Below are 26375 nucleotides of genomic sequence, written 5' to 3'. Positions count from 1 at the left end.
TTATCTAAGAAGAAGACTTTCTGGGTTCAGGGGAAATTAAGAGGAAACACAAATCGATGGGGAAACAGATTTTGACGTAACACCGGAAATACAGGCTGCTGCTCAATTAACAAACTTTTACCAAAATGTATCATTTAAATTTGAATATATATATATATATAATATACATATATATTTATATATGTATATTATATGTATATATATACAAACTACTTAACTGTTTAAAATATAAAGGGGAGTTCCTGCACTAAATTTCAAAATAAAAGACCCGAACCGACTAATTGACAGATCTTTTATTAGTGCACAAATAATACCAGATATTCAAATAATATCTCTATATGTTTGTAAACACAATAAAACAGGCCATGTTTTCTAGTAGGTTTAAAAGGCTTGGGTTGAAACACGTAATATGAATTTAATTATTATTTGTTTTATTCTGTCTCTTAAATGTCCATAATTAGTTAGTTAACTAAAATAAATTAGATAAATTAATTAATTAATATACATATATATTAGTGCGTAGTAATTCTAATGTGTGATATATATCAATATGTGTACTAGGGATGTCAAAGTTAACGGATAATAATATAATAATAATAATAATAATAATAATAATAATATTAACGTGTCATAGTCAAGTCAGCACACTGACACACTGACAGCTGTTGTTGCCTGTTGGGCTGCAGTTTACCATGTTATGATGTGAGCATATTGTTTTATGCTAAATGCAGTACCTGTGAGGGTTTCTGGACAATATCTGTCATTGTTTTGTGTTGTTAATTGATTTACAATAATACATATATACATACATTTACATACAGTATATTTGTCCACTCCCATGTTGATAAGAGGATTAAATACTTGACAAATCTCCCTTTAAGGTACATTTTGAACAGATACAAAAATATGCAATTAATATGCAATTAAATATTGAATTAGCTGACAGCCATCATTTTTACACATTCTGATTAACAATGTCTAAGATTCTGAACGAGAAGAACCACACTTCTGTTGACAAATTATTTATTTTTATTTCTACCACATGAAACACACCGCACTTATCATATGGCAAACAAAACACAACTGAGTGATATATAATTTCAAATAATATGTAAATAAACTTAGTATAAACTGTGATGACCTACAGACTAAATCAAAAACTTTACATTAGAAGCCAAAAAATGCGAGAAAATAAAAAGTATTTTATAAAAATGACACAAAAATGCCTCTTCAAAAAAAATCAACACATGTCAACATATGAATACTCAGTAAATTATATTCTATTGCATCTAGTATTTATGAAATCAAACATAGAAAAGATGCTCTCCAGCTGGAATGACAAATCATTGGCGGAGTTTTTATTCAATACGTGACCGGGATGCAATCCACACAGCAAGACAACGAACCCTAAAAACACGACTTACTGGATACATACAGGTAAAATATATCTTTCCATAACATAGACAGGAGCCCGTGTATCAAAATAGTCTGCGACGTACAGAAATCTCAAGGCCTGACGTATTCACACAGTCTGTTCAGTGTCAAATCACCTGGACAGCACGTGTTTATTCAGATTAAAAACCAACAGAAAGACACAGTGTGTTAGTTAAGTCCTTTACAAACACAGAGGTTAGTGTTGCTGTTTAAAACCAAAGTGATTCTTCTGATTATATCAGTAAAAACAAAAAAAACTACACCTGAACATGAACTAAACTCAGGATAAATAAATGATTAAACATGAGAGATCTCTAAACTTTGTTTCTATTAATTTGTTATTGTCGACTTCTTTAATTCCTCCACTCATCCCTCCTTCCTTTGGTCGCATCATTCCCAAGAGAAAAGACTTTTACTTGTTACGTTGAATGAATTTATCCCTCTTTCCTCTCTATTACTCTTAATAACAGATCTTAATGTGTTTCCTTCCTCTGCTCCTCTCCACTTCTCCACCATCCTTAATAAAGGATGAGTCTGGTGTTATTCACTATGCTTCTTATTGTCAAAAAAAATCCAATTAAAAACAAACAAATCCAACAGTATGTCGTCTTTCTCTCAGGTTTTTTTTGCTCCATCAAACAAACAGGAGGAAATAGTACGACGGAGCGTTAGGGCTTTCGAGAATAAAGTGATACTATTACGAGAAAAAAAAGTGAGAATAAATTCAGAAGTTTATGAGAAAAAAGTCGTAATATTATGATAATAAAATCTTAAGTTTACGAGAAAAAAAGTCGTAATATTATGAGAATAAAGTCGTAATATTATGATAATAAAATCTTAAGTTTACGAGAAAAAAAGGCGTAATATTATGAGAATAAAGAGAATAAAGTTATGACTTTATATTTGTAATATTACAACTTTTTTTCGTAAAGTTATGACTTTATTCTCGTAATATTACGAGTTTTGTTTCCGTAAAGTTATGACTTTACTCTCATTAAATTACGACTTTTTTTTCTCGTAATTTTGACTTTATTCTCGTAATATTAAGACTTTTTTCTCGTAAAGTTATGACTTTATACTTGTAACATTACAACTTTTTTTTCTTGAAATATTATGACTTTATTCTTGAAGTCTCAGATTTCTTTTTCCCCTGGTAGAAATAGAGCATTTGTTGGGGACTATTTTCAGCAGCGGATTAATCCACATGTGGTGCTCTAGTGAGTATTAGTGGCAGCTGGATGGTGTCAGAATAAACTCTGTAGTTTATGTGTGTGTTCATGGTGATGAAGGAACTAAGGCTGTAACTAATGGTTATTTTCATTGTTCTGTTGATTATTCAGTTGATGTCCCCTCCCAGCTCCTCAATGTCCAAGGCCACGTCTTTTTTTAATGTGATTTATTGACAATAAGAAAAATATAGAATATAACCAGATCTTATTTTTAAACTTCCCAGCCCGACTGAATTGCTTTTGTTTTCACTTTATAAATAATTTTATTAATATTCTGCTTGAATTGCTGAAATAAATCTGAGTCAATAATCTGATATAGTTTGTTGCAGCAGGTCAATAAATAATTACAGATGCTTCTAATCTCTCGTAGCTCCTTTCTTCATGCATCCTTCCGCTCTTATTCCCTCCTCTAGTTGTAATAGTTGACATAAGTTGTCGACAGCATGCTAGATTCATACCTTCCTTCCTCTCTTTGTCCATCTCTCTCCTTCTTTACCTTCCTCTTTAAAGGAATGTTTCTCAGTGTGGCTGTATGAGGTTCTTCTGCATAGTCAGTGTATTACCTAGATGTAGATGGCGTTAGTAGAAACAGACAGGAGTACCAGAAAATGTTCTGCTGTGGACGGAGGCAGCAACTATAAACTGATTTTAGACACCTCCATCTGTGCTCTCTCCAAAGCCACCAGACTCCATTCACAGAAACAGTAATTTTACCTCTCAGAACATGGGAGTTGCTGGTCTACCGCTGCCTCGATCTGTTAGTTGGTTTACTGTATGGCCCTGTTAACAAGCTGCCTGAGTGATCCGATCAGAAAGTGGACAGCTTTAAGTACGTCTGTTCACACCTGGCGTTAGAATGCATCTCCAGGATGTCAGTAGTAATATCCTACATATTCGTGAATTCTGGTGCATTGTATTAACATCAAAATAAAAGGATATTGTACCGGCGGTCCACGCGGACCTCCGTGCCGCCGACACTGCTGTCTTTGCCTGGAAACAGCGTCGTACAGAGCCGTTCAGAGAGCCAGGCGAGCTGTACAGTCGTACCGACAGAATACAGTAGAGCACAGAAGCCGTTTCCAGACAAGCGCTCGCGTCTTCCTGTCTGTTCACATGAGGAGCGCAGAGACCTCACGGATCCCAGCGGGACGTCAGTAGAGTAGGCGGTCCTTAATGTGGCCCAGGACACATTCACTACACACTGCTAAAAGAATGTGTGACCATATGTGACCCAGACCACCTCTGAATGTGGTCTGAAAGATCCGATCTCAATGCGTCTTGAGTGCGTTCACAGCTGTACTACTTAAAGCTGTCCACTCATGATCCGATCACTGAGGACGCATGTTAGTACCAGGTCTGAACGGGGCCGGTGTTATTGTGTGACTTTGGTGTTTTAAAGGGTTATTTCGGATTCAACAGAGTCCCACAATAACGCAAACAAACTAACCGATCGAGGCAGCGGTAGACCGGCAACTGGTCTTGTTGCTTAGATAACGTCTTCAGGTCCCCGTCAGAAAGCGGTGTCTGACAGCGAGGTAAAGCTGTGAACATATTCTAGATATAGCGTACACTTAAACTGATTGTTTTAGGTGTCTAAAATGCGTTTTGCTGCAGTATGTTGTTTTACTCCCATGCTGGTACTCTAAACTCCATCTAATACACTGACTATGGAGAAGAACCTCATAGAACCACACTGAGAAACACCACAACTATCCCTTTGACGTTAATCTCCGTCCTCAGATGCTCTATCAGCTGGTATCAGCAGTCTGTGATGTTCACAGTATTCCAGCAGGTATTTTGTAATAAAGAATAGTTAATGTACTTTCAGTTACACCACGAGAAGAAGCTGCATTGCATTCTGGTCTATTTCCTGCTCGCTGTGGATGTCGTCTGTGATGGATTTCCATGCTGCAAAAGAAGCTTGATATTTACTGTTTAGATCTGTGAATCATTCTCTGCTTCTGAAAACATCTGGATGTGACGTCACTGACCCTGAAAAGCAGAGAACATCACCGACTGCTGACTTCATAACAGTGAGGGTGGGTTTAATTCTTTACATTTAGCCGCTGCCTGACGTCCCGTCTCCCGTCTCCTCCCTCCCTCCCTCTCTCCTCTAGTTGCAACACTCCACGTAGTTTGCCGGCAGCATGCCAGACTTGCCGGTCCGCTGCACGGTGCCGTACATCCAGCCCTCGTCGATGGGCTGAGCATTGACGATGACGTCGCCGTCCCTGAACGAGACCTCGTCGTGGTCCTGAGCCGCGTAGTCGTACAGCGCCCGGTAAACACGCTGCCAACAACAGGAAAGGGACAAGTTAGACTTTCCTTTCTCTTGAACTGGATCTGATGTTCCTACACTGATCCAGATCTCTTAGTTCCAGTGAAGGGAAATCTTAAAGCTGCAATGATATATCAGACAGTAGGATGCTTTGAATGCTAAATGGACTTGTATTTATATACATCAGCAATACGTCATCCAGAGTCGGCTCTCAAACCATTTCCATGTCCCTCACAGACGGTAACAGAGAAAACAGAAGAAGTTGAAACACGTCTCCAAACTTCTACTTTAAACAAACCGCTAGTAGTAATAACGCTACGCTGAAGAGTTGCTGTGTACGGTACAACGGTACGACGGTACGACGGAGTATTAGGGCCACATTGAGGAAAACATAAATAAATTTGAGAATAAAGTAGTAATTTTACATGTTATTTTCTTTTTTTATGTTATGACTTTATACTCGTAATATTCCGACTTCTTTTTCTCGTAAAGTTATGACTTTTTTATCGTAATATTACGACTTTTTTTTTTCTTGTAATATTGTGACTTTATTCTATAAATCTCAGATGTTGTTTCCCTCAATGTGGCCCTAATGCTCCGTAGTACATTGTCTCTTTGGCCCTCACTGCATTAGACTTATATACTATATACTTAGACTATAAACTGTGGTACCTTCATCACAATGATCACATGTTTTGCGGCTCCAGACAGATTTTTTTTTTGCCTGAAATGGCTCTTTTGGTAGTAAAGGTTGCAGACCCCTGACTTAGCCTAACGGGATTCAATCAGATATGTAGAGATGTCTGGATCAGTAATATCCTCCACTGTGTTGGACGGGGGACGACTGAAGGGACATGGATATTCACATATTATATCTGCTCATTCACACACCGATGGCTCAGCCTTCGGGAGCAGTTTAGGGTTGGGTATCTTGCCTAAGGGACACTTTGACATGACGGCTCATGAAATGGGACGTACCATGGTGGCTGAATGCGGCGGGGAGGTGACAGATCTGACAGATGACATGCTGGTCTGGTGCATGTAGCCGTGATACTGCTGCTGCTGCTGCTGCTGCTGCTGCATGTGGACGCCCTGATGATACGCTCCAGGAAGGACTGGAGCTGGACCGGAGACAAACACAGAGACAGACAGAGAATATGAGTCAAAGAAGAGCCTCCTCTCTGCTGTGAACACACTGTGGGTTTTAGGGAAACGATGTGAATCAAACGGTTAAACAACCTGTAAGAGGACGGAGAAGTTAGTCAGTTCTATTTGTTGGATTAGAGACTTCAAAACAAAAACACATGCGAGCGTGCGTCTCCGTCAGCGTCTCCGTCAGCGCCTTCGTCCTGCAACACGCGTGTGAGTCTAAGTGAGAAAAGACGACGTGAGTAATAAAGGTACCAGGAGTCCCGGCGCTGCTGCGGTCCCAGAGGTCAGAGGTCAGCGAGCTGACGGACTGAGCCTGGCTGTGGGTGAGAGACTGCTGGGAGGGCTGCCTGCTCAGCCTGCGGTCGGCCCGCTCTGACAGGCAGCACGAACCACAACACAAGGAGAGGAAACGAGGAGAGGAAACGAGGAGAGGAGAGAAAAAGAGAAATAAAAGTAAGGAATGTTTTATCTAATGAGAACAAACAGATAGATATTGACGTCTTTAAGCCTCTGACAGGTGAAGTACCAGACATCCGGCGGAGGCTCTTGGACTGGACGTCGTCCTCCAGAGGGTCAAAGTCAAAGATGGAGCCGGGGTCGGTCCTCCACACCTTCAGGTCTTCAGAGAGGAGGGAGACGTGTTTACATGGCCTGTGTACACCTATCTATATCTATATCTATATATCTATACCAGGGGGATCACACAACATCTCAGCAGATATCAATCAGACATTTCAGCTCTAATAAAAGAAGAAACCGCTGGAGTCAGAGTCGGGATCCACTGAGAACAGTTATTACATATCAGAATATGAAACAAGCTGAAAACCTGGAGAGAAGCAGAGTTAGAAAAGTTTGTTTGACTGATGATGTGAACATACTGTACCGGCCAACCCTCCCGTTTTTCATCGCTCTCTCACGGTTTCCTCCCGAGATCACAATTCTCCCTCATTTCTCAAGATTTAGGACGAATGCTCACCCCCTTTTTCCTTTTTGTTACTTACAGTACCTACATACTTATCTATCTACCTCCCTACCTCCCTATCTCTCTACCTCCCTACCTCTCTACCTCCCTACCTCCCTACCTCCCTACCAACCTCCCTACCTCCCTATCTCTCTACCTCCCTACCTCCCTACCAACCTACCTCCCTACCTCTCTACCTCCCTACCTCCCTACCTCCCTACCAACCTCCCTACCTCCCTACCTCTCTACCTACCAACCTCCCTACCTTCCTCCCTCCCTCCCTACCTATCTAGTGTCCGTATACAGTGTGAGGTGACTGACCTACGATGATGCCCCCTGGTCGTCTGTCCATCTCCATCGCCTGGGGGTGGATCCCTTTGCTGTATCCCGCCTCTCCCATCATCTGATTGGCTCTCTGGTAGCGCTCCATGCTGGGGTCGTCCAATCCCGGCTGGCAGCCTCGGCCACGCGCCCGCTCAAACTCCTCGTGGTACTTGGCCTGTCAGAGGGAAGAAACCGGAACAGGCGATGACACGTCAAAGAGTTAATACAAATAAGAAATATATAAAGAGTTAATACACACGTTAGTGTTAGAAACTACACACACACACACACACACACACACACACTCACAGGGTGCATTTGGTCAGTGAGCAAATAAAACACACACAAGAACTCCTTTAAAATCTTTTATTATCCACACACACCGTACTGGTACTCTGGCCGGTCTCCATGGAAACTGGAAATGTAACCGCTGTAAAATCTCCTTCAGTGCAGTAAATGCCTTCAAGTTTGTCCTTAACTAACTAAGGAAACCTTTTTTTGTGCAACACCCTGCTAAGGAGAGCGTGAAGGTCCCGACACACCAATTCTTGTCGTGTCTGATGACATCATTCTGCATAATAAGAAGCCTTCTGTTTACAGCTGTGCGTCTGTGCTCAGCCGGTCAGATTCACGGCCGTGACGCAACACGTCGTGGAAAGCAAAACAAATACAGAATCAAACATGCTAGACTTTCTGTCGGGACGTCGTGAGGTGTCCCAGACGCGGCGTCGGTTGTCGTGTACTACGACACACTACACGAGATATAACCATCGATTGTCGCACACGACACTCATTTATCGTTTCCAATCCGAGTGGACACCCTACGACGGCCGCGTCGGGCTGCAATCGGGCTGATATCGTGTAGTCTGAACCGGCCATAAGTGGTGAGTGAGAGCGGTGTGAAAATGGTCGGCAGACGCCGCTTTGTTTCATGTACGTATCATAACGGCTTGTATATCCGCCGTCTTCCTGTTTCCCTTTCTGAGTGATGAATACAGACTACCGCCGCCTGCTGGTGTGGAGAGTTATTTCCTCTCATGCAGGAGCAGAACGTACGAGCTAACTGGCCGTCAGGTGTCGTCTTTGCGGTGTGTTCGAGTGCAGCTTGTCGGCTAAGACAAAGGTGAGGCGACGCAACAGTCGGCCTTCGTCGGCGCTAGTTCTCTGATGTCGGGTCGGTGCGTCTGGGCCTTAAGTGAAAGAGAAAACTTAAGGTGCTGTGTGCAACCGAGAGTTTGTCTCTCTGAACCAGCAGAGTTCCTCCAGTAACCAACACACACACACACACACTGCTCTGCCCTGCGTGCTGCGTGGCGGTCGGTGTTAGTAGCGGTGCGTCAGTCCCACCCGCGGTGCAAAGTCACTCATGTTAGCTCCTTCCACAGCCTGGACGGGAGCCACGGCAACCAGGCAACCGCTACCATGGAGACGGAGTCCTGTGACTTCCTGACACGCCTGTACTCGGGCGTGTCCAGCTCGCTGCAGCAGCGCCCCTTCATCTCCTGCAACCCGCGCTGGTACTTCACCTGTTCACACACACACACACACACACACACACACACACACACACACACACACACAAATGATATAACCCCGACAAGTTAGCATCTGTGTATTTGCTTGTGAGTGTGTGTGTGTGTGTGTGTGTGTCTTGCCGAGCTGATGTTCTCCTGGTTCTGTCGGACTCTCTCCAGTTCTGGAGTCACTCCGACGCTGCAGGCCTTCACGGCGCTCTGCTTGTACTTCACCTAGTGGGAAACATGATGTTGTATGAAGAAACCAGACGACACAGTATTATACGTCGTCTGTAGTCTGGACTTGATGCGTTACAGATGTTGAGCGTCATCTTTTCTTGTAAAACGTCCGGTGTGATCTGTAACACCGGCGTCCTCACCGAGCTGATGTTCTCCTGGTTGCGTCGGACTCGCTCCATCTCAGGCGTGTCCATGACGGCGGTGCCTCGACCCACTTCCTCTCGGTAACAGACCTGAGCAGAGCACAGATTAAGAACCTTTTCACAGGTCCACACCAGCTGTGTTTCCATCCAGCTGTCAAGAGAGGTTTAAGCAAACTTCTAAACTTCTAAAAATGTGAATTAGGAGCGTTTCCATCAGCTGGTTTGGAGCGAATAAACTCAGCATGAGTTTATGATTTTATTCTATTTTATTGTTCTTTTATTAATCATTTATCTTATTGTATTTAAGTTGTATAATCTTATTCTATTTCAATTATCATATTAATCACTTATCTTATTGAATTTAAGTTGTATCATTTTATTCTATTTTATTGTCATTTTATTAATGACTTATTTTATTGAATCTAAATTTATAATTTTATTTTAATTTTATTAATCACTTATCTTATTGAATTTAAATTGTATAATTTTATTCTATTTTATAGTTATTTTATTAATCACTTATTTTATTGAATCTAAATTTATCATTTTATAGTTATTTTATTAATCATTTATCTTATTGTATTGAAGTTGTATAATTTTATTTTATTTAAGTCATTATATTAATCACTTATTTTATTGTATTTAAGGTGTAAAGTTTTTTTCTATTTTATTGTAAAAACTAAAAATCCGTATCAGGATCGTCAGCAAAACCTATTTTAAACGTGTATTTAATATTTTTGTGCGTGATTATTTATAGTGTGTACGAGCTAATGTGGACGTAAACAGTACATCACTGATCCTCTTGGCGTTCTCTCTGGCGAGGACGATCTCTGGCGTCTCTGTGACTGAGGACATCAGACCTCTCATCAGCTTGGAGTCCCAGCAGTAGCGCAGCTAGAGGGCGACAGAGAGCTGCTGTAACAACACCGAGTCAGTGGGAATGAACTGAAGGAGATGATGAAGCAGTGTGTGGACTCACTGAGCTGAGGTGTCTCTGGTTGGCTTTGACTCTCTCCATCTCTGGTGTCTCTGAACCCAGACTGTAGCGTCCCTTCAGTCGCTCCGCCTCGTCCTTATACTTCTTCTGTAAGGAGAGAGGGAACGAGACGTCCTTTCACTCACAAACCCACGTCTCTCACCTTAAAGTCCCGCCATTTTGGACTGAAAGCGACTACCAGACGCCAGAGCTGTTGTCAAAAAAGCACCGGAGTGTCGTCTCATTACCCAATATGATGCTGTGACATCACACACACACACACACACACACCTGGCTGTAGACGTCTTTGAGGTAGGAGGCGTGCAGCAGCTCAGGAGTGTCTGTAACCGTCCCGTACGAGTGTTCTCTGAGCGGCTCCGTCTGCTTGTAGGACCTCTGTGACACACCAACAGATAATACGTCTCTTACTGTACATACTGAAATAACAATACTGTCAAGGAGGAACATATAATTAAAGGTCAGCTCATTAATTCATTTTGACTAATTTAATATATGATAAAAATGAAAGCCACTACAAAGAGAGCGTTACCTGGCTCTGGATCTCTGAGGCTCTCTTGACTCGTTGTATCTCCAGGACGTCGGCGCTCAGCTCCATACCTTTACCCACGATGTCCCGCTCTAAATCCCGGCGGTACTCCTTCTGCAGACGGAAGACACACCCCCAACAACAACAACAACACACGTCAACACTCAGGTCAAAGTCCCATTAGGGCTGCACGATGATAGCCTAAATGATAATCACCATTATTTATAGATTTTAGAGGCAAAACGGCGTGTAAACGTCAATATCGCAGTCGATCATGATCATTTAATTGTGGGACGGCAAAATCGTGATTAATATTTGATTAACTGTGCAGCCCTACGTCCCATCACTTGTACTCTCTAAGTGTGTGTGTGTGTGTGTGTGTGTTTTACCTCGTTCAGTATCCGATTGGCGTTTCTGACCCTCAGCAGCTCAGGTGTTTCCTCCAGCCCGATGCCGGATGAGCCCCGCCCCTTCACTCCCTGCTCCAGGTCCTTCCTGTATGCCTTCTACAGAGAGTCACGTTAACAGGTTATTATCACGTTAACTTTGACAGCACTAAATTTAACGTGACAGAAAAAGTGTTTTAAAATGCCATATGTGTTTGTTACCTCGCTCAGCAGGCTGCTGGCGTGGCAGGCTGTCAGGTATCCAGGTGTCTGGTCTGCGTCCATCAAGGCTTTCCCTTTAATCTGCTCCTCGTAGTCCCTCCGATACTCCCTCTGAGGGACAGAGACATGAGGACAAAACAATAAGAAGACAAGAAAACACACACACTCTTTGACTGTTATCGTCTTGTGGAAGCTCAGATTTCGTTAGTTTGCATCAGAGAGCGGTGATGAAGAGCAGCGGTGATGAAGAGCAGCGGTGATGAAGAGCAGCGGTGTTTTACCTCGCTCTGCAGCCTCTGTGCTTCTTTAGACACTCTGTACATCTGAGTATCTCCAAACTCCATCTGAGAGCGACCTTTGTTCCTCTCGTACTCCTCTCTGTACTTCACCTGAAACAACACCCATTCATTTAGTTACTGATGAACAGAGAGGAGGAGGAGGAGGAGGAGGAAGAGGAGGAGGAGGAGGAGGAGGAGGAGGAGGAAGAGGAGGAGGAGGAGGAGGAGGAGGAAGAAGAGGAGGAAGAAGAGGAGGAGGACCAGGAGGAGGAGGAGAAGGAGGGGAAGGTGGAGGACGATGACGAGGAGGACGAGGAGGACGAGGAGGAGGAGGAAGAAGAGGAGGAGGAGGAGGAGGAGGAGGAGGAGGAGGACGACGACGAGGAGGACCAGGAGGAGGAGGAGAAGGAGGGGAAGGTGGAGGAGGAGGAGGAAGAGGAGGAGGAGGAGGAGGAGGAGGAGGAGGAGGAGGAGGACGACGAGGAGGAGGAAGAGGAGGGGAAGGTGGAGGAGGAGGAGGAAGAGGAGGAGGAGGAGGAGGAGGAGGAGGAGGAGGAGGAGGAGGAGGAGGACGAGGAGGAGGAAGAGGAGGGGAAGGTGGAGGAGGAGGAGAGGCAGCATTAGTGTGAGCAGTGACCTGGCTGTGCAGCACTGCGTTCTCCCTGTGGTGGAGCTGTTCGGCCGTGTCCACAGCTGAAGTGTACTGAGCCTTCGTCTGCTCGTACTTCTTCTTATACTCCACCTGAACACACACACACATATATATATATATATATATATATATATAAATATACAGTATAGTTGTACTTTCTGAACCCTCAGTACAGAGTTGTGAAGCAGCTGAGCGGCGGTGTCGTACGTTACTCTGCAGCTTGCTGGCGTGCAGGACGTGCTCCAGCTGCAGCAGGTTGGGCAGGTCTGAAGAACCTTCTGGTTTCTGGTTCTGGTTGGTTTTATACTTCACCTGGAGGACAGAACGAGAGTCATGTCAGCGCTGAAGACTCTCAGATGATTTTAAAATGATGATCAAAGTTAACGCAAATTAATTTTAACGCCACTAATTTCTTTAACGCATTAACACAATTTGTGATTAAAGCTAGAGTGAAGATACTGGTGTCATATGAAACTATAAAACCTGATGAATCCATCGGTACCAACCATGTCATAGCGTTATTTAGACTACCAATAGATTCATCAGGTTCTCTAGTTTCATATGATACCAGTATCTTCACTCTAGCTTTAAAACTGAGCCGCTACAACCTATAAATCTCAAGTTCCCGCTCATACATGATTGGTCAATACGACTCTATGAACTCATCCTCTGGGCTGATTTGGTGCCAAAACCCAGATCTAAATTCCTCCACTAAAAAAAAAAACCTGCGTTCAGAAAGCTGCCCGTTCACCACGATGCTGAAAAGCAGCCTCTGAGTGAACGTGCAGCGTTTCTGAACACCGGGCAGCGTTCAGCACAACACGCCGTTACGTAACGCTGTGAAGAGGAAAAGGGCTCTTTTCTTGTGGCTGTGTGGGCAACAAGCAAACTAACACTGAACCGTGTGTGTGTGTGTGTGTGTGTGTGTAACCTCTTCAACTTCTCCAGCTCTCATCCTACAATCCCTCTCCATTTGCCTTACAAAGGGTTGCCATGGTTACGCCCACACAACAGAGTGTATTTCAGTGAGTGTGAGTGAATGAGACACACACACACACAGTTTGTCTCGATGGTCGAGCAGAACAGAAAGACATCTTCAGGTGAACTGGAGGGAAGTAATCTGATTACTCTGATGAGTTCTGGTGAATCATAATAATAAATCGGGATGATTACATAAAGACTCGATGACGTCTAAATAACAAAGTGTGGATTCGTCCTGTTTGTCAGCTCTGATCATCAATACTTAAAGAGGCAACAGACCAGTTTTCTACATTAACTTATCATTATGAAGTCAATGTAATAGCTATAGAATAATGACACCATGGCGTTTAGATTAGTTCCCTATAAGCCTCGCTTTCACTATGTAACTGAACCTAGAACGATCTCCCAGTGAAACGCAATGAATCACACATTTTTTATCTGTTCAAAATGAACCTTAAAGGGAGATTAGTCCAGTATATAATACTCTTATTAACATGGAAGTGGACAAATATGCTGCTTTATGCAAATGTATGTATATATTTATTATTGTAAATCAATTAACAACACAAAACAATGTCATATATTGTCCAGAAACCCTCACAGGTACTGCATTTAGCATAAAACTATATGCTCCAATCATAACATGGCAAACTGCAGCCCAACAGGCAACAACAGCTGTCAGTGTGTCAGTGTGCTGACTTGACTATGACTTGCCCCAAACTGCATGTGATGATCATAAAGTGGGCATGTCTGTAAAGAGGAGACTCGTGGGTACCCATAGAACCCATTTACATTCACACATCTGGAGGTCAGAGGTCAAGGGACCCCTTTGAAAATGTCCAATGACAGTTTTTCCTCACCAAAATGTAGCGCAAGTTTGGAGAGTTATTTAACCTCCTTCATGACCAGCTAGTATGACATGGTTGGTAAAGATGGATACATCAGGTTCTCTAGTTTCATATGATGCTAGTATCTTCACTCTAGCTTTAAAACTGAGCCGCTACAACCTATAAATCACAGGTTGTGTTAATGCGTTAAAGAAATGAGAGAGATCCATTAGAGAGAGGTCATGTGACCACGTGGTTCACTCACCTGACTGGCCAGAGCAGCAGCAGCTTGTGTGTGTTTGAAGGAGAGACAGTCCAGAGGGTTGTAACAAGGCCTCTGGCCCTTTAAATCTCTGTCGAAGCTCTCCTTATACTTCACCTGCAAAGATGAACACACTCTGATCATCTGTCCTCAGTCGTACCTTATCATCTGCCCAATGCATGCTGGGTAAACCGTGTGTGTGTGTGTGTTACCTGGCTGGCCAGTTTTGAAACCTCGTTGGCGTGTTGGATGTCGGTTCTGTCCAAAAGAGAACCGTCGCTGTAAACCGGCTGCTTGGTGTTACTCTTATAGGCTACCTGTGGAAACACACACACGCACACGCACACGCACGCGCACACAATAAACAACAATGTTTATATGTGCGGTAACGACATACACACTAACTTATGTGCAGACGAACACCAAAAATGTAGAAAGAAACACTCACATGTACACTGATGTTTAGAAGATGCACAAAAAAAATGCATGCACACACACACACACGCACACACACACACACGCACACACACGCACACACACACGCACTCACAAAGAATAAAAAAAGACACAAAATGGACACACTCATGCTGCACACACGCACACACACACCTTACATAATGACAGTTCAGTGTTAACAGCAGAACGTTTTCTATAATTAATCAGCGGTTCCACTCAGAGAACAGCTGGTGAACGGGACGGTTGTCATGGAAATGAATGTTGGATGGGACGGAGTTACATGTTCACACATGCACACACACACACACACACACACACACACACACACACAGAGAGAGAGACTCACGTCGCTGGCCAGTTTAGCAGCGTTGGTGGCGTTGACGATGTCGGGTCTGTCTGCCTCAGAGTTGTAGTGATGAAGCGCCTCTCTGCCTTTTCTGTAGCCGACCTGAGACCAGCAGAGACAGTTATCACAGCAATAGTGCCGTTAAATGCAAAATACAGAACAAGAATAAAACCAGACACATCTTTGTCTCTTTCTCCTCAAAACACGGAGCTTTACCTAGAGGCTAAATGTTAAAACAGCGGCTTGGTGCTTCAGTGTTTTCGGGGTAGAACAGAGCTTTGGTTATGGAGGCATAGGAGTGCCATAATAAAGAATAAATCTGTAAAAAATTAGGAAAATAAATTATGAAATATAATGAGTAAATTTATATGCAATAAATAAACAAATAAATAAACTCTTATGACTCCATATTTGTTTCGCCTTGCTATATTTGTGTTTTTTCGATGCTGTGCCTGCCGTTTTCGTAGCTTCCTCTTGGATGCGTGCTCACGATGTGGTACCTGGTCGTTAACGTTTTTATAGAGGTTGAAGCCCAGAAACGTCCCGAACACAACAACATAATAAAACCCAGGCAGAGGGCCTCAGGCTCTCTGCAGAAACAGACACCACCACACACTGCCAGAGGGTCAGAAGTGATGACTGAGAGGGATTATTTTAGTATCAGTCTATACATTGATGAGCTGCTGATCAGTTTCAGCCTGGTTGCTGTCCACACAATCACAAAGCAGGGTCACACAATCATTTGTTTTTTTGTGTGTGTGTGATATTACACTGAGAAGTTCAGAACAAACACGTATTTACATCGCTCTGGTTCCTGTTGACCTCCATGGCGTGCTCCACCTCCGGCAGTGTTTTCATGTTGGTGTAGCTGGACTTCCCCTTCTCACGGTTATACTTCTCCTTATAGAACTTCTGCAGACGGACAGACAGACAGAGAGGCAGAGGAGGAATGAAGGAGAGGAAGAAACACAAGGAGATGACTAATTCAGCCCAACGAGTGAAAACACACTCGTTCATTCGTCTAAAAATAATACGAACAGCTTCCCACTGTGAGAATGAGAAGTCCACGGCATGACGCAGAAATGAGAATTAAACTGAGTGAAGATTAACGGACCTGCTGTCTTCGGTGTTCACATTTAAAAACCAAATGAGAGGTATTACGTGTATTTTGTTATCTGCTGATGAAGCTGATGGAGGTTTCCGTTGGCAGACCTTCATCTGGTAACATTCAGGCGTCAAAAGCATCTTTGTGGGACATAATGTGTTTAAAATCACCCAGGAAGAGGAGACCGGAGATACAAATAAAGGTCAGTGACAGTGCTTCAGCACAAGAAGTAGGCCCTCATCGTACAGTAGAACATTCTATGGAGGACCGAACCTGCCAAATCAAAAATAAATAAATAAATAAATGACTTGATTAGTAAATAAATATGTCATTAAATATAGCAAAAATGATATTAAAAATAAATGTAGCCATTAATTAATTGATAAAATGTGACATAAATTGATATTTATTTTTTCCTTTATTTATTTATTTTAATAAAATTTAAAATGTATTTATTAATTGTTGCATTTATTTATTTATTTTTGCATATATTTTTTATTTATTTATTAATTTTTGCATTTATTTTCTATTTATTTTTAAATGTAAGTATTTATTTATGTATTTATTTATTTATTTCTGCCCGATTGTTATTTCTGTTTTCCCTTTTATTTATTTTAATACAATTTTAATTTATTTATTAAATTTGTATTTCTTTTTTATTTGTTTCTTTTTGCATTTCTTTTTTATTTGTTTATAAATTGTTGCATTTATTCATTTATTTATTTTTACATTAATTTGTTATTTATTTACTTATTTTTGCTTTTATTTTTTATTTCTTTTATATTCATTTTTAAACGTAAGTATTTATTTCTGTATTTATTTATTTAAGCCCGATTTTCCCTTTGCATTTCACCCCTTATTTATTCACCCAAACTTATTTATTTCTGTATTCTTTTCTTTTTACATTTCTTTATGCATTTCTGCCTCATTATGCAAATGAAGGGTGCTGTCACTCAACGTGTGTCGTCATGGGGTCAGGGGTCATGACTATATAGCTAGCTAAAAAAAAGCAAAAAAAAATAAATACATTTTAAAATTAACAAAAATAAATAAAAAAGGGAAAATTAAACAGAGGAGTAAATAAATAAGGAAATGAATACAAAGATAAATAAATAAAGAAGCAAATTAAAAACAGGAATATCAATTTATGTAATATTTTATCAATTAATTATTGGCTATATTTAATTTTAATAAGATTTTTTCTACATTTAACGACATATTTATTTATTTATCAAGTCATTTATTCATTTATTTTTTTATTTTGGCAGGTTCTGCTTTTAAAACCATGACACATTTTTTAAAAGATGAACTGTATTTCTCTTTGGTCCTGCAGTAAACCTCACAGATAATAATCAAAATAAAAGGTTTGGTAACAAAGACATCACATAGTATTTCTGTTCAGCTTGTGTGTCTGAGATCAGTTGCATTGTACCAGTGTTCTGCAGACAGTCTGGGCTGCTGTTGTCTAGGTAGTCTACGTTATACGCTCCAGTTAGCGCCACATTGCTCGGTCAACAAACACGAAACCAGAAAGCTTCATGTCCCAGTTTATTACCCCGAGCTCTGACTTCCTGCCCTCCGGGTCGACTGACACCAAACAATAAACCTCATCATCTGTGGACCGCACAGTCAAACACACTTCAGCAGACCACACAGTCTGACAGCATCTCTTCACATTCCTGCTTATGTACATAAACAGCCTCACAAAGTGTTGACCAACATTAACAAACAGGAGCTTAAAGCTGCTCCATAAAAGAATATTACCTGAGCTTTTTTATACGGCTGTACCGAATAAAGACGTAACTTAAACTGGGATGTTGATGATGTGATATATCTATGGTCATCACTCTAAATAAAGAATGAATGAATGAATATAACTCGTAGAGCTGGAGAGTAAACGGGCAACAAATGTTGTTTTTCAAAGGCTAAACGCCAACAAATGTGGATTGAACCAGAATATTTTGTTAGATAAAAAACATGTTGTGACATTTGAAATGATTACATCTATCATTTTTCAGTAAATGTTGACTTTTGGATTTTACAACGCTCTGGAGTTATTGGAAATTAGGGCTGTCAATTGATTAAAATAGTTAATCGCAAATTAATCGCACATTTTTTATCTGTTATATGCAGATATTAGGGCTGTCAAAGTTAACGCGATAATAACACGTTAATGCAAATTAGTTTTAATGCCACTAATTTCTTTAACGCAACTTTGATTTTAGGTTGTAGCGGCTCAGTTTTAAAGCTAGAGTGAAGATACTGGTATCACATGAAACTAGAAAACCTAAAGAATCCATTAGTAGCCAAAATAACGCTCCAAACATACATATCGGAAATTAATCGCACATTTGTATCTGTTCAAAATGTACCTTAAAGGGAGATTTGTCAAGTATTTAATCCTCTTATCAACATGGGAGTGGACAAATATGCTGCTTTATGCAAATGCATGTATATATTTATTATTGTAAATCAATTAACAACACAAAACAATGACAGATATTGATCCAGAAACCCTCACAGGTACTGCATTTAGCATAAAACTATATGCTCCAATCATAACATGACAAACTGCAGCCCAACAGGCAACAACAGCTGTCAGTGTGTCAGTGTGCTGACTTGACTATGACTTGCCCCAAACTGCATGTGATTATCATAAAGTGGGCATGTCTGTAAAGGGGAGACTCGTGGGTACCCATAGAACCCATTTACATTCACACATCTGGAGGTCAGAGGTCAAGGGACCCCTTTGAAATAATCTTTTATTTACTTTTTTATTACTTTTTTTTAACTTCTATTTATTGATGTAGTTGTATTATTTTCTTTACATTTATTTATTTATTTTTGTATTTATTTCTAAATGTATGTATTAATTTATGTATTTATTGATTTTTGCGTGATTTTTCCTTCACCCCTTATATACATTTAAAAAATAATAAAAAAAATAAATAATAAATAAATAACAATAATGGCCAAGACAGTTTCTCCTCCCCCAAAATGTAGTGCAAGTTTGGAGCGTTATTTAACCTCCTTCATGACCAGCTAGTATGACATGGTTGGTACCGATGGATTCATTAGGTTTTATAGTTTCATATGATACCAGTATCTTCACTCTAGCTTTAAAACTGAGCTGCTACAACCTAAACGTTGCGTTAATGCTGTGGTGATCTTCAGAGGTGTTGAACCTGCCGCTGCTGTTTGTCTGGACTGTGTGGGCAGTAGGTCAGTGTCTGTGTCCTCGGGCGCTGGAGCAGCTGCTCTCTGTGTTCACGCCTCAGCAGACAAAACGACACTGAACACATCACCACACAACACGCTCCCTCTGTGTGTGTAAAACAGAGAGCATCTTGGGATGTTACTGTTTAAATACCTCCCGTTTACTCTTTAGTTAGAGATCATCATCGTCTCTCCTCAGCGGCTGCTCTCCTCTGAGCTCTCATCTTTTAGCTTCAGGGTGGATTATAATCAACCTGCGTGACATCTGCCTCACATTTACAAAATACCTCTAAAGCACCCCAAAAGGCTGCTCTTTACTTACTGAGATCTTATGCAAACAGCAGCAATGATGTCAGTCTGCTCGCAGATATTTTGCAGACATGGCAGATATTTTTCTTTCTCTGGGTGGCTCTAGTGTATGACTGTAAATATCTACTTTTAAAATCTCTGAGATTAAAGTGGTACATTTCAGAGAAAAAAAGTCATAAATTTAGGAGAGAAAAACTTGAATATTCTCTGACATTAAAGCGGTAAATTTACTGGAAAAAGACTCATATATTTAGGAGAAAAAAAGAATATTATAAGATTAAAGTGGTAAATGGTGGTCACACGGTGAAGGTCACCGACTCACGTCGCTCTGCGTCTTGGTCAGCTCTTTGGCGAAGACGGTCTCGATGGTTTGGGGCATCTGGGCGTACAGACTGCAGCCGGCTTCCTTCTTACCCTCCTCCCTGTACGCTTTCTGCAACGCAACACAGACACTTTTTACAGTGCAAAACATTAAAAACACCAACCAGATTATGAGTCGGCTCCCGTTCTTTTAAAGGAGCTGCCTATCTATACTGTATATTAATTATGATTAGAAAGACACCAGTTCGATACCTGTGCCTAAACTGAACTTTAAGTGGCTCCACATTAAATACCTTCTAGTCTAAAAGGATGTTGAACAAAGAACGATGTTCATCAGTTCCACACAGAGATTTATTATGAAGCATTATAGACTTATTCTAAGTGTTCACAGACAGTGAGTGAAGGTCGTCCGGTACCTCGCTGTGCAGCTGACTTTGCTCTTTGGCGTGTTGAGTTTCTTTGGTCTCAGGCAGCAGAGAGTAGAGACAGTTAACCAGCTCCTTCTTACCCGCCTCCTTGTATTTACTCTGGCAGCAGAAAACAACAACATCACATATCAATAACTGCTACACATTATATATATATATATATATAAATGTATATATAATCTGTATGAGGTGGATGGATAAAGTCACATTTTAGTGATGCATCACGAAGATGAAGAGAAGCACAGTGTTCGGATTCAGATTCATAAATCAGACTCTGAATCTCTGATTAATTATTAATCTGTAATGTTGTAAAAAGCAGGAACTGTCTGTTCCAGACAAACACACATTAAAATATCCACAGTATCACACAGAGAGTGTTTCTCACCTCGCTGTGCGTCTCAGCCATCTCTTTAACAAACTGAGTCTCCAGAGTTTCAGGCAGCAGAGAGAACAACGTGTTGGGCAGATCCTCTTTGTCCTTCTTGTACTTCGTCTAAGAGAACAACACAAAAGATAGAAATATATTTCCTATTGTTAGAAAACGACGGCATATTAGGGCCATTGTAGGGAAAATAAAAACACTACGAAGCCGGGAGAGAAGGGTAATATTCAGAGAAAAAAAACTTGGATATTAAAGTGGTCAATTTACGGGGAAACAAATGAAAAATTTAGGAGAGAAAAAATGTAATATTCTCTGACATTAAAGTGGTAAATTTACAGAAAAGAACTCAAATATTTAGGAGAATAAATTTGAATATTCTCTGAGATTAAAGTGGTAAATTTACAGAGAAAGAATTCACAAATGTATGAGAGAAAAACTTAAATATTCTTAGATTAAAATGGTAAATTCACAGGAAAAAACTCAAATATTTAGGAGGAAAAAAAACATGAATTTTCTGAGATTAAAGTGGTAAATTTATGGGGGAAACAAAATCACAAATTTAGGAGAGGAAAACATGAATATTCTCTGACATTAAAGTGGTAAATTTACTGGAAAAAACTCAAATATTTAGGAGGAAAAAAACATGAATTTTCTGAGATTAAAGTGGTAAATTTACGGGAAAAAACGCAGAAATTTAGGAGAAAGAAAACATGAATATTCGCCATATATTTGTGTGTTTTTTTCTCTCGTAAATTTACGACTTTAATTTCGTAAATTCTGAGTTTTTTTTCCTGAATATTACGTCCTCCCCCGGCTCTGTCATTTTGTTTTTTAACCTACAATAAACGGCTGGGAAACTGTCTTATCTTAACTTTGACGTAGAAACACACTGACTCACCTCACTCTGAAGTTCAGAGATGTGCTTAACAAACTCCATCTCTTTGGTCTCCGGCATCTGGTGGAAAACACTGGTGCTGATCTCCTGTCTGCCTTTCTGCTTGTATTTATTCTGCAACACACCGACACGGGAAGATGAATATGTTCCAGAAAATAAGTCAACAGGTGAGTTTGGTCCTGTGATGTTTGTTTTCTTTACGCCAAAATGAAAGAATCAAATCAAACGTGAGTCTCCGTCCTCCAGAGAACTCTTAGTGAGGACTTAATCCAAGCTTTCAGAGGATGGAACCACGGCTGTGATCACACCCACCTCACTCTGAAGCTCCATGGCGGCTTTAGCGAACTTCATCTCTTGTGTCTCGGGCAGAGCAGAGTACAGGTTGGTGCTCAGCTCTTTCCTCCCTCCTTCCCTGTACTTCACCTGGAGAGGACACAAGGGACAGGGCAGGACAGGACAGGACAGGTGAGACACACAGACAGGTACCGGACAGATGCCAGGCTAAGAACACTAAAACGAACTGTAACCTAATGCTATGAAGGTGTCTGTTAACAAGCTGACTGGAGGACTCAGAGTGAAGCTGGACAGTAACGCATTCTCACGCTATGATGTCAGAAATAAAGACATCTGAGGTACAGAATGACATTTATGCAGAACTAAAGAATGGAAACGCACGACGGAGTATTAGGGCCACATTGAGGGAAAAAATAAATCTGAGATTATGAGAATAAAGTCAGAATATAACGAGAAAAAAGTCTAAATACTATGAGAGAGTACAGGTTGGGGGAAATACATTTTTTTGACTTTATTCTCGTAATATTCCGATTTTTTTTACGTAAAGTTATGACTTTATTCTCGTAATACTACGACTTTTTTTCAACGTAAAGTTATGACTTTATCCTCGTAATATTAAGATTTTTTTTCTCTTAATATTAAGACTTTATTCTTGAAATCTCAGATTGTTTTTCCCCTCAGTGTGGCCCTGATACTCCGTCGTATAAACGTAACTGCGACACAATAAACGAAATGTTAACTGCCATGAATTATCAACCTGCAGCAGGTTTCAGGTCCCTCAGGGTTGATTTTTTAAATGTAAATATATGAATGAGTATAAACTAAAGTATAAAACATGATTGTATGATTTGGAAAATGGTCTGCAGTATTTGTAATCTGTCATAAATACATAAAAAACACTGGTATGGTCGTTGCTATCTGGGAAATAAAAGACTCTTTAATGAGCAGCAGTCGTGCTGAGAGAAACACTGAAACAATAAACGACTGGTTCTCTCTGCGTACCTGACTCTGCAGCTCCGAGGCCTCTTTAGCGTGAAGCGTCTCCAGAGTTTCAGGCAGCTGGTGGAACAGACAGCTGCTCGCCTCCTTCCTGCTCGCCTCCTTGTACCTGGTCTGAAGGAAACATCAGCTGTTAGCCGCCGTTCCCGCCACACGCTGCTGTTTCAGCTCAGCTGGTGTTAGCCACCGCTGCTGCTCCGGTGTCCCAAAACTTTCATGAGTGGACGTCTTTTTGACGGTCGACAGAGACGTTTAATTGATGTCTTTTGGACGTGTCTTTGCTCAGTGTGAAACATGCTGAATCTGACAGTTAACAGGCTGAATTCAGTGGCTTGAATGCAGTGAAATGACAGAGAAACAAAAGGATAAAGAAAGAGCAGTGATCAGTGTCTCCTCTCACCTCGCTCTGCAGCTCGGAGACGGTTCTAGCCAACTGAGTCTCGGCGGTTTGAGGCAGCTGAGAGTAGAAGCTCTGAGAGAGGCTCCTCATCCCGTCCTCCTTGTATTTACTCTGCACAGAGAGACATCGCACTCATTCAGGAATAAAACACATTACAAGGAATACATCCTCATGTCTACCTAGTCCAGGGGTCTGCAACCTTTACTATCTGAAGAGACATTTTAGGCAACAAAAACAAATCTGTCTGGAGCCATAAAACATGTGATCATTGTGATGAAGGTACCACAGTTTATAGTCTAAGTATATAGTATATAAGTCTAATGCAGTGAGGGACAAAGAGACAATGTACTACGGAGTATTAGGGCCACATTGAGGAAAAAAACATCTGAGATTTACAGAAAAAAGTCAGAATATTACGAGAATAAAGTCATAACAAGAATAAAGTCATAACTTAACGAGAAAAAAAGTCGTACTGTAACGAGAATAAAGTCATAACTTAAAAAAAAAAGAAAATAACACGTAAAATTACTACTTTATAATATTATGACTTTATTCTCTAAATAGATTCTCAGATTTATTTTTGTTTCCTCAATGTGGCCCTAATACTCCGTTGTACCGTCGTACCGTCGTACCATAGACCTACAACAATGATCAATAAAAATGAAATGTAAACACTAAACAGTTATTCATTTCCATTTTTTTAAATCCACAGAGAGCCACTGGAGAGGAGCTGAAGAGCCACTTGTGGCTCCAGGGCCGCAGGTTGCTGACCCCTGGACTAGTGTGTGTGTTAAGGTTTGTGAAGTTCACCTCGCTCTGCAGGTCGGACATCTTGGCGGCGAGCTGCGTCTCGGCCGTCTGCGGCAGCTGAGCGTACAGACTGGACGACATGGACTTCTTCCCGCTCTGCTTGTACTTGTTCTGGAGGAAACAACAACAAGCGACTCATGACAGAGAGCACGCCGACCCAGCTGAGCATGTGCACGAGTGCATGTGAATAATAGATGTGTGCGTACCTCGCTCTGCAGCTCTGTAACCTCTTTAACGCGCTGCGTCTCCAGAGTCGCAGGCAGCCGGTGGTACAGAGAGCTGCTGGCCTCTTTCTTTCCTGCTTCCTTGTACTTGACCTGCAGAGAGACAACGAATACCACGTTGTACGAGACAGGAAATGGTTTTAATCAGGGCTGTCAGTCCAGTCACATCTTTTAGACAACTCTCCAGAACTTTTATTTAAGAACCTCTCATGTTGGTTTCCTACGAAGAGAACCTGCCAAAATCAAAAAATAAATTAATAAAAATGTCATTAAATGTAGCATAAATAATATTAAAAATAAATGTCAGGGCTAATTAATTAATTGATCAAATGTGACATAAATTGATATTTCTGTTTCTCTGTGTTCCTGTCTGTCCCTTTTATTTATTTATTTCTTATTTATTTTTTATTAATTTTTAACATTTATATAATGGGTGAAATGCAAAGGAAAAATTGTGCAGAAATAAATAAATAAATGCACACATTTAAAAAATATATTAAAAATAAATACAAAAATATTAAAAGAAATATTAAAAATAAATACATGAATAAATAAAAGGGAAAATTAAACAGAAGAGTAAATAAATAAGGGAATTAATACAAAGTCAAATAAATGAAGAAGCAAATTAAAACAGAAATATCAATTTATGTCCCATTTGATGCCTACATATACATATATATATATATATATATATATATATATATATATACAGTATATATGGCTGTCAATCATTTAAAATATTTAATTGCGATTAATCGCAAATTATTCGCACACTTTCTATATAAAATATATAATAATAAATATATATACACGGTATACTGTATATATAAGGGGAGACTCGTGGGTACCCATAGAACCCATTTTCATTCACATATCTTGAGGTCAGAGGTCAAGGGACCCCTTTGAGAAATGCTCATGCCAGTTTAGAGCCTCCTTTGCAACATGTAAGTCATTTCCTGAGGTTTTCTAGTTTCATATAATTGGCTTTAAAACGTGGCGTTAAAACAAATATGCATTATTATCGTGTCCTTTGTGTTGTGGCTGACATTTGTGGATAGTTTAATTGTCAGGAGAAGCTTTCACTTGCTTTGAAAAGAACAAACATTAATGTTGTCTGCAGATTCACATGAAAACAAGCAGCTGCAGGTGAAGAGACACCAGAGAACGGAGCAAGCAAAGCTGATGTTTGTTCAGAGAACAGAGATGATGAAGAGAGAACAAAAAGGAGGAGGAGGAGGAGGAGGAGGAATCCAGCAGCTCTGAATGTGTCTCAGATAAGAAGACCAGAATAGACAGCAGTGGTCAGTTTATCTGCAGCGTGTTAACATGTTGGAGTGTTTGAGACGGAGCTCACTCCTCACTGACGTACAAACATTCCTCAACCTTCAAAGGTGTTCTTCTACATTTCCTGAGGCTACATCCACACAGATGCTTTTTAAAACACAGAACTGTTGCTACGTCTATGCCCAGCGTCCTCCGGCGTTTTCAAGCCCCTAAAACGGAGACGTTTGAACGTTGCGTTTTAGACTGGACCGTTGAAAACGACGACGCAGACGCCCACGTTTGCTTCTTGATTGGGTCTTATATCGGTCATGACGTGTCCTTCCCTGATTCGCCAAGAGAACCTTCTCTGGAAGAAAACAAACGACATCCGCCTCGACTGAAGAACGTTTACTGACAAGAAGTGAAAGTCAATTGCAACATCAGTGCCCAGCAGCAGAGCTACTCTTCCGCTATTTTGGACTGAAAGCGTCTACCAGAAGCCAGTAAAACGTCCTCCTACA

The 26375-nt window shown here is 40.8% G+C and overlaps 1 protein-coding gene across 8 annotated transcripts in view; it reads right to left on the bottom strand.

Annotated features, from left to right (window-relative positions):
- Positions 1–1006: 1006 nt before the first annotated feature.
- LOC141759839 (uncharacterized) overlaps positions 1007–26375 on the bottom strand; it is a 53626-nt gene continuing 28257 nt past the window's right edge. For 4 of the 8 annotated variants that reach the window (XM_074622259.1, XM_074622267.1, XM_074622265.1 and 1 more), the window contains 28 exons: positions 24574–24684; positions 24368–24478; positions 23558–23668; positions 23161–23271; positions 22177–22287; positions 21868–21978; positions 20973–21080; positions 20576–20686; positions 20161–20271; positions 16010–16120; positions 15209–15310; positions 14619–14723; positions 14410–14523; positions 12544–12648; positions 12322–12426; positions 11688–11795; positions 11407–11517; positions 11188–11304; positions 10802–10912; positions 10543–10647; positions 10255–10359; positions 10065–10169; positions 9273–9365; positions 9034–9126; positions 8800–8904; positions 7376–7553; positions 6620–6712; positions 6069–6465 (listed from right to left, as the gene is read on the bottom strand). In XM_074622259.1, coding sequence (XP_074478360.1) covers positions 6200–6465; positions 6620–6712; positions 7376–7553; positions 8800–8904; positions 9034–9126; positions 9273–9365; positions 10065–10169; positions 10255–10359; positions 10543–10647; positions 10802–10912; positions 11188–11304; positions 11407–11517; positions 11688–11795; positions 12322–12426; positions 12544–12648; positions 14410–14523; positions 14619–14723; positions 15209–15310; positions 16010–16120; positions 20161–20271; positions 20576–20686; positions 20973–21080; positions 21868–21978; positions 22177–22287; positions 23161–23271; positions 23558–23668; positions 24368–24478; positions 24574–24684 — 3228 coding nt within the window. In that variant the 3' untranslated portion in view covers positions 6069–6199. The other 4 variants (XM_074622260.1, XM_074622262.1, XM_074622261.1 and 1 more) reach the window with 4 other exon arrangements.

Source organism: Sebastes fasciatus, chromosome 21 (genome assembly GCF_043250625.1).
Source record: "Sebastes fasciatus isolate fSebFas1 chromosome 21, fSebFas1.pri, whole genome shotgun sequence".
In the NCBI taxonomy this organism is placed as follows: Eukaryota; Metazoa; Chordata; class Actinopteri; order Perciformes; family Sebastidae; genus Sebastes; species Sebastes fasciatus.
The sequence above is the reverse complement of the archived record's forward strand: the minus strand, read 5'-3'. Positions and strand labels throughout refer to the sequence as shown.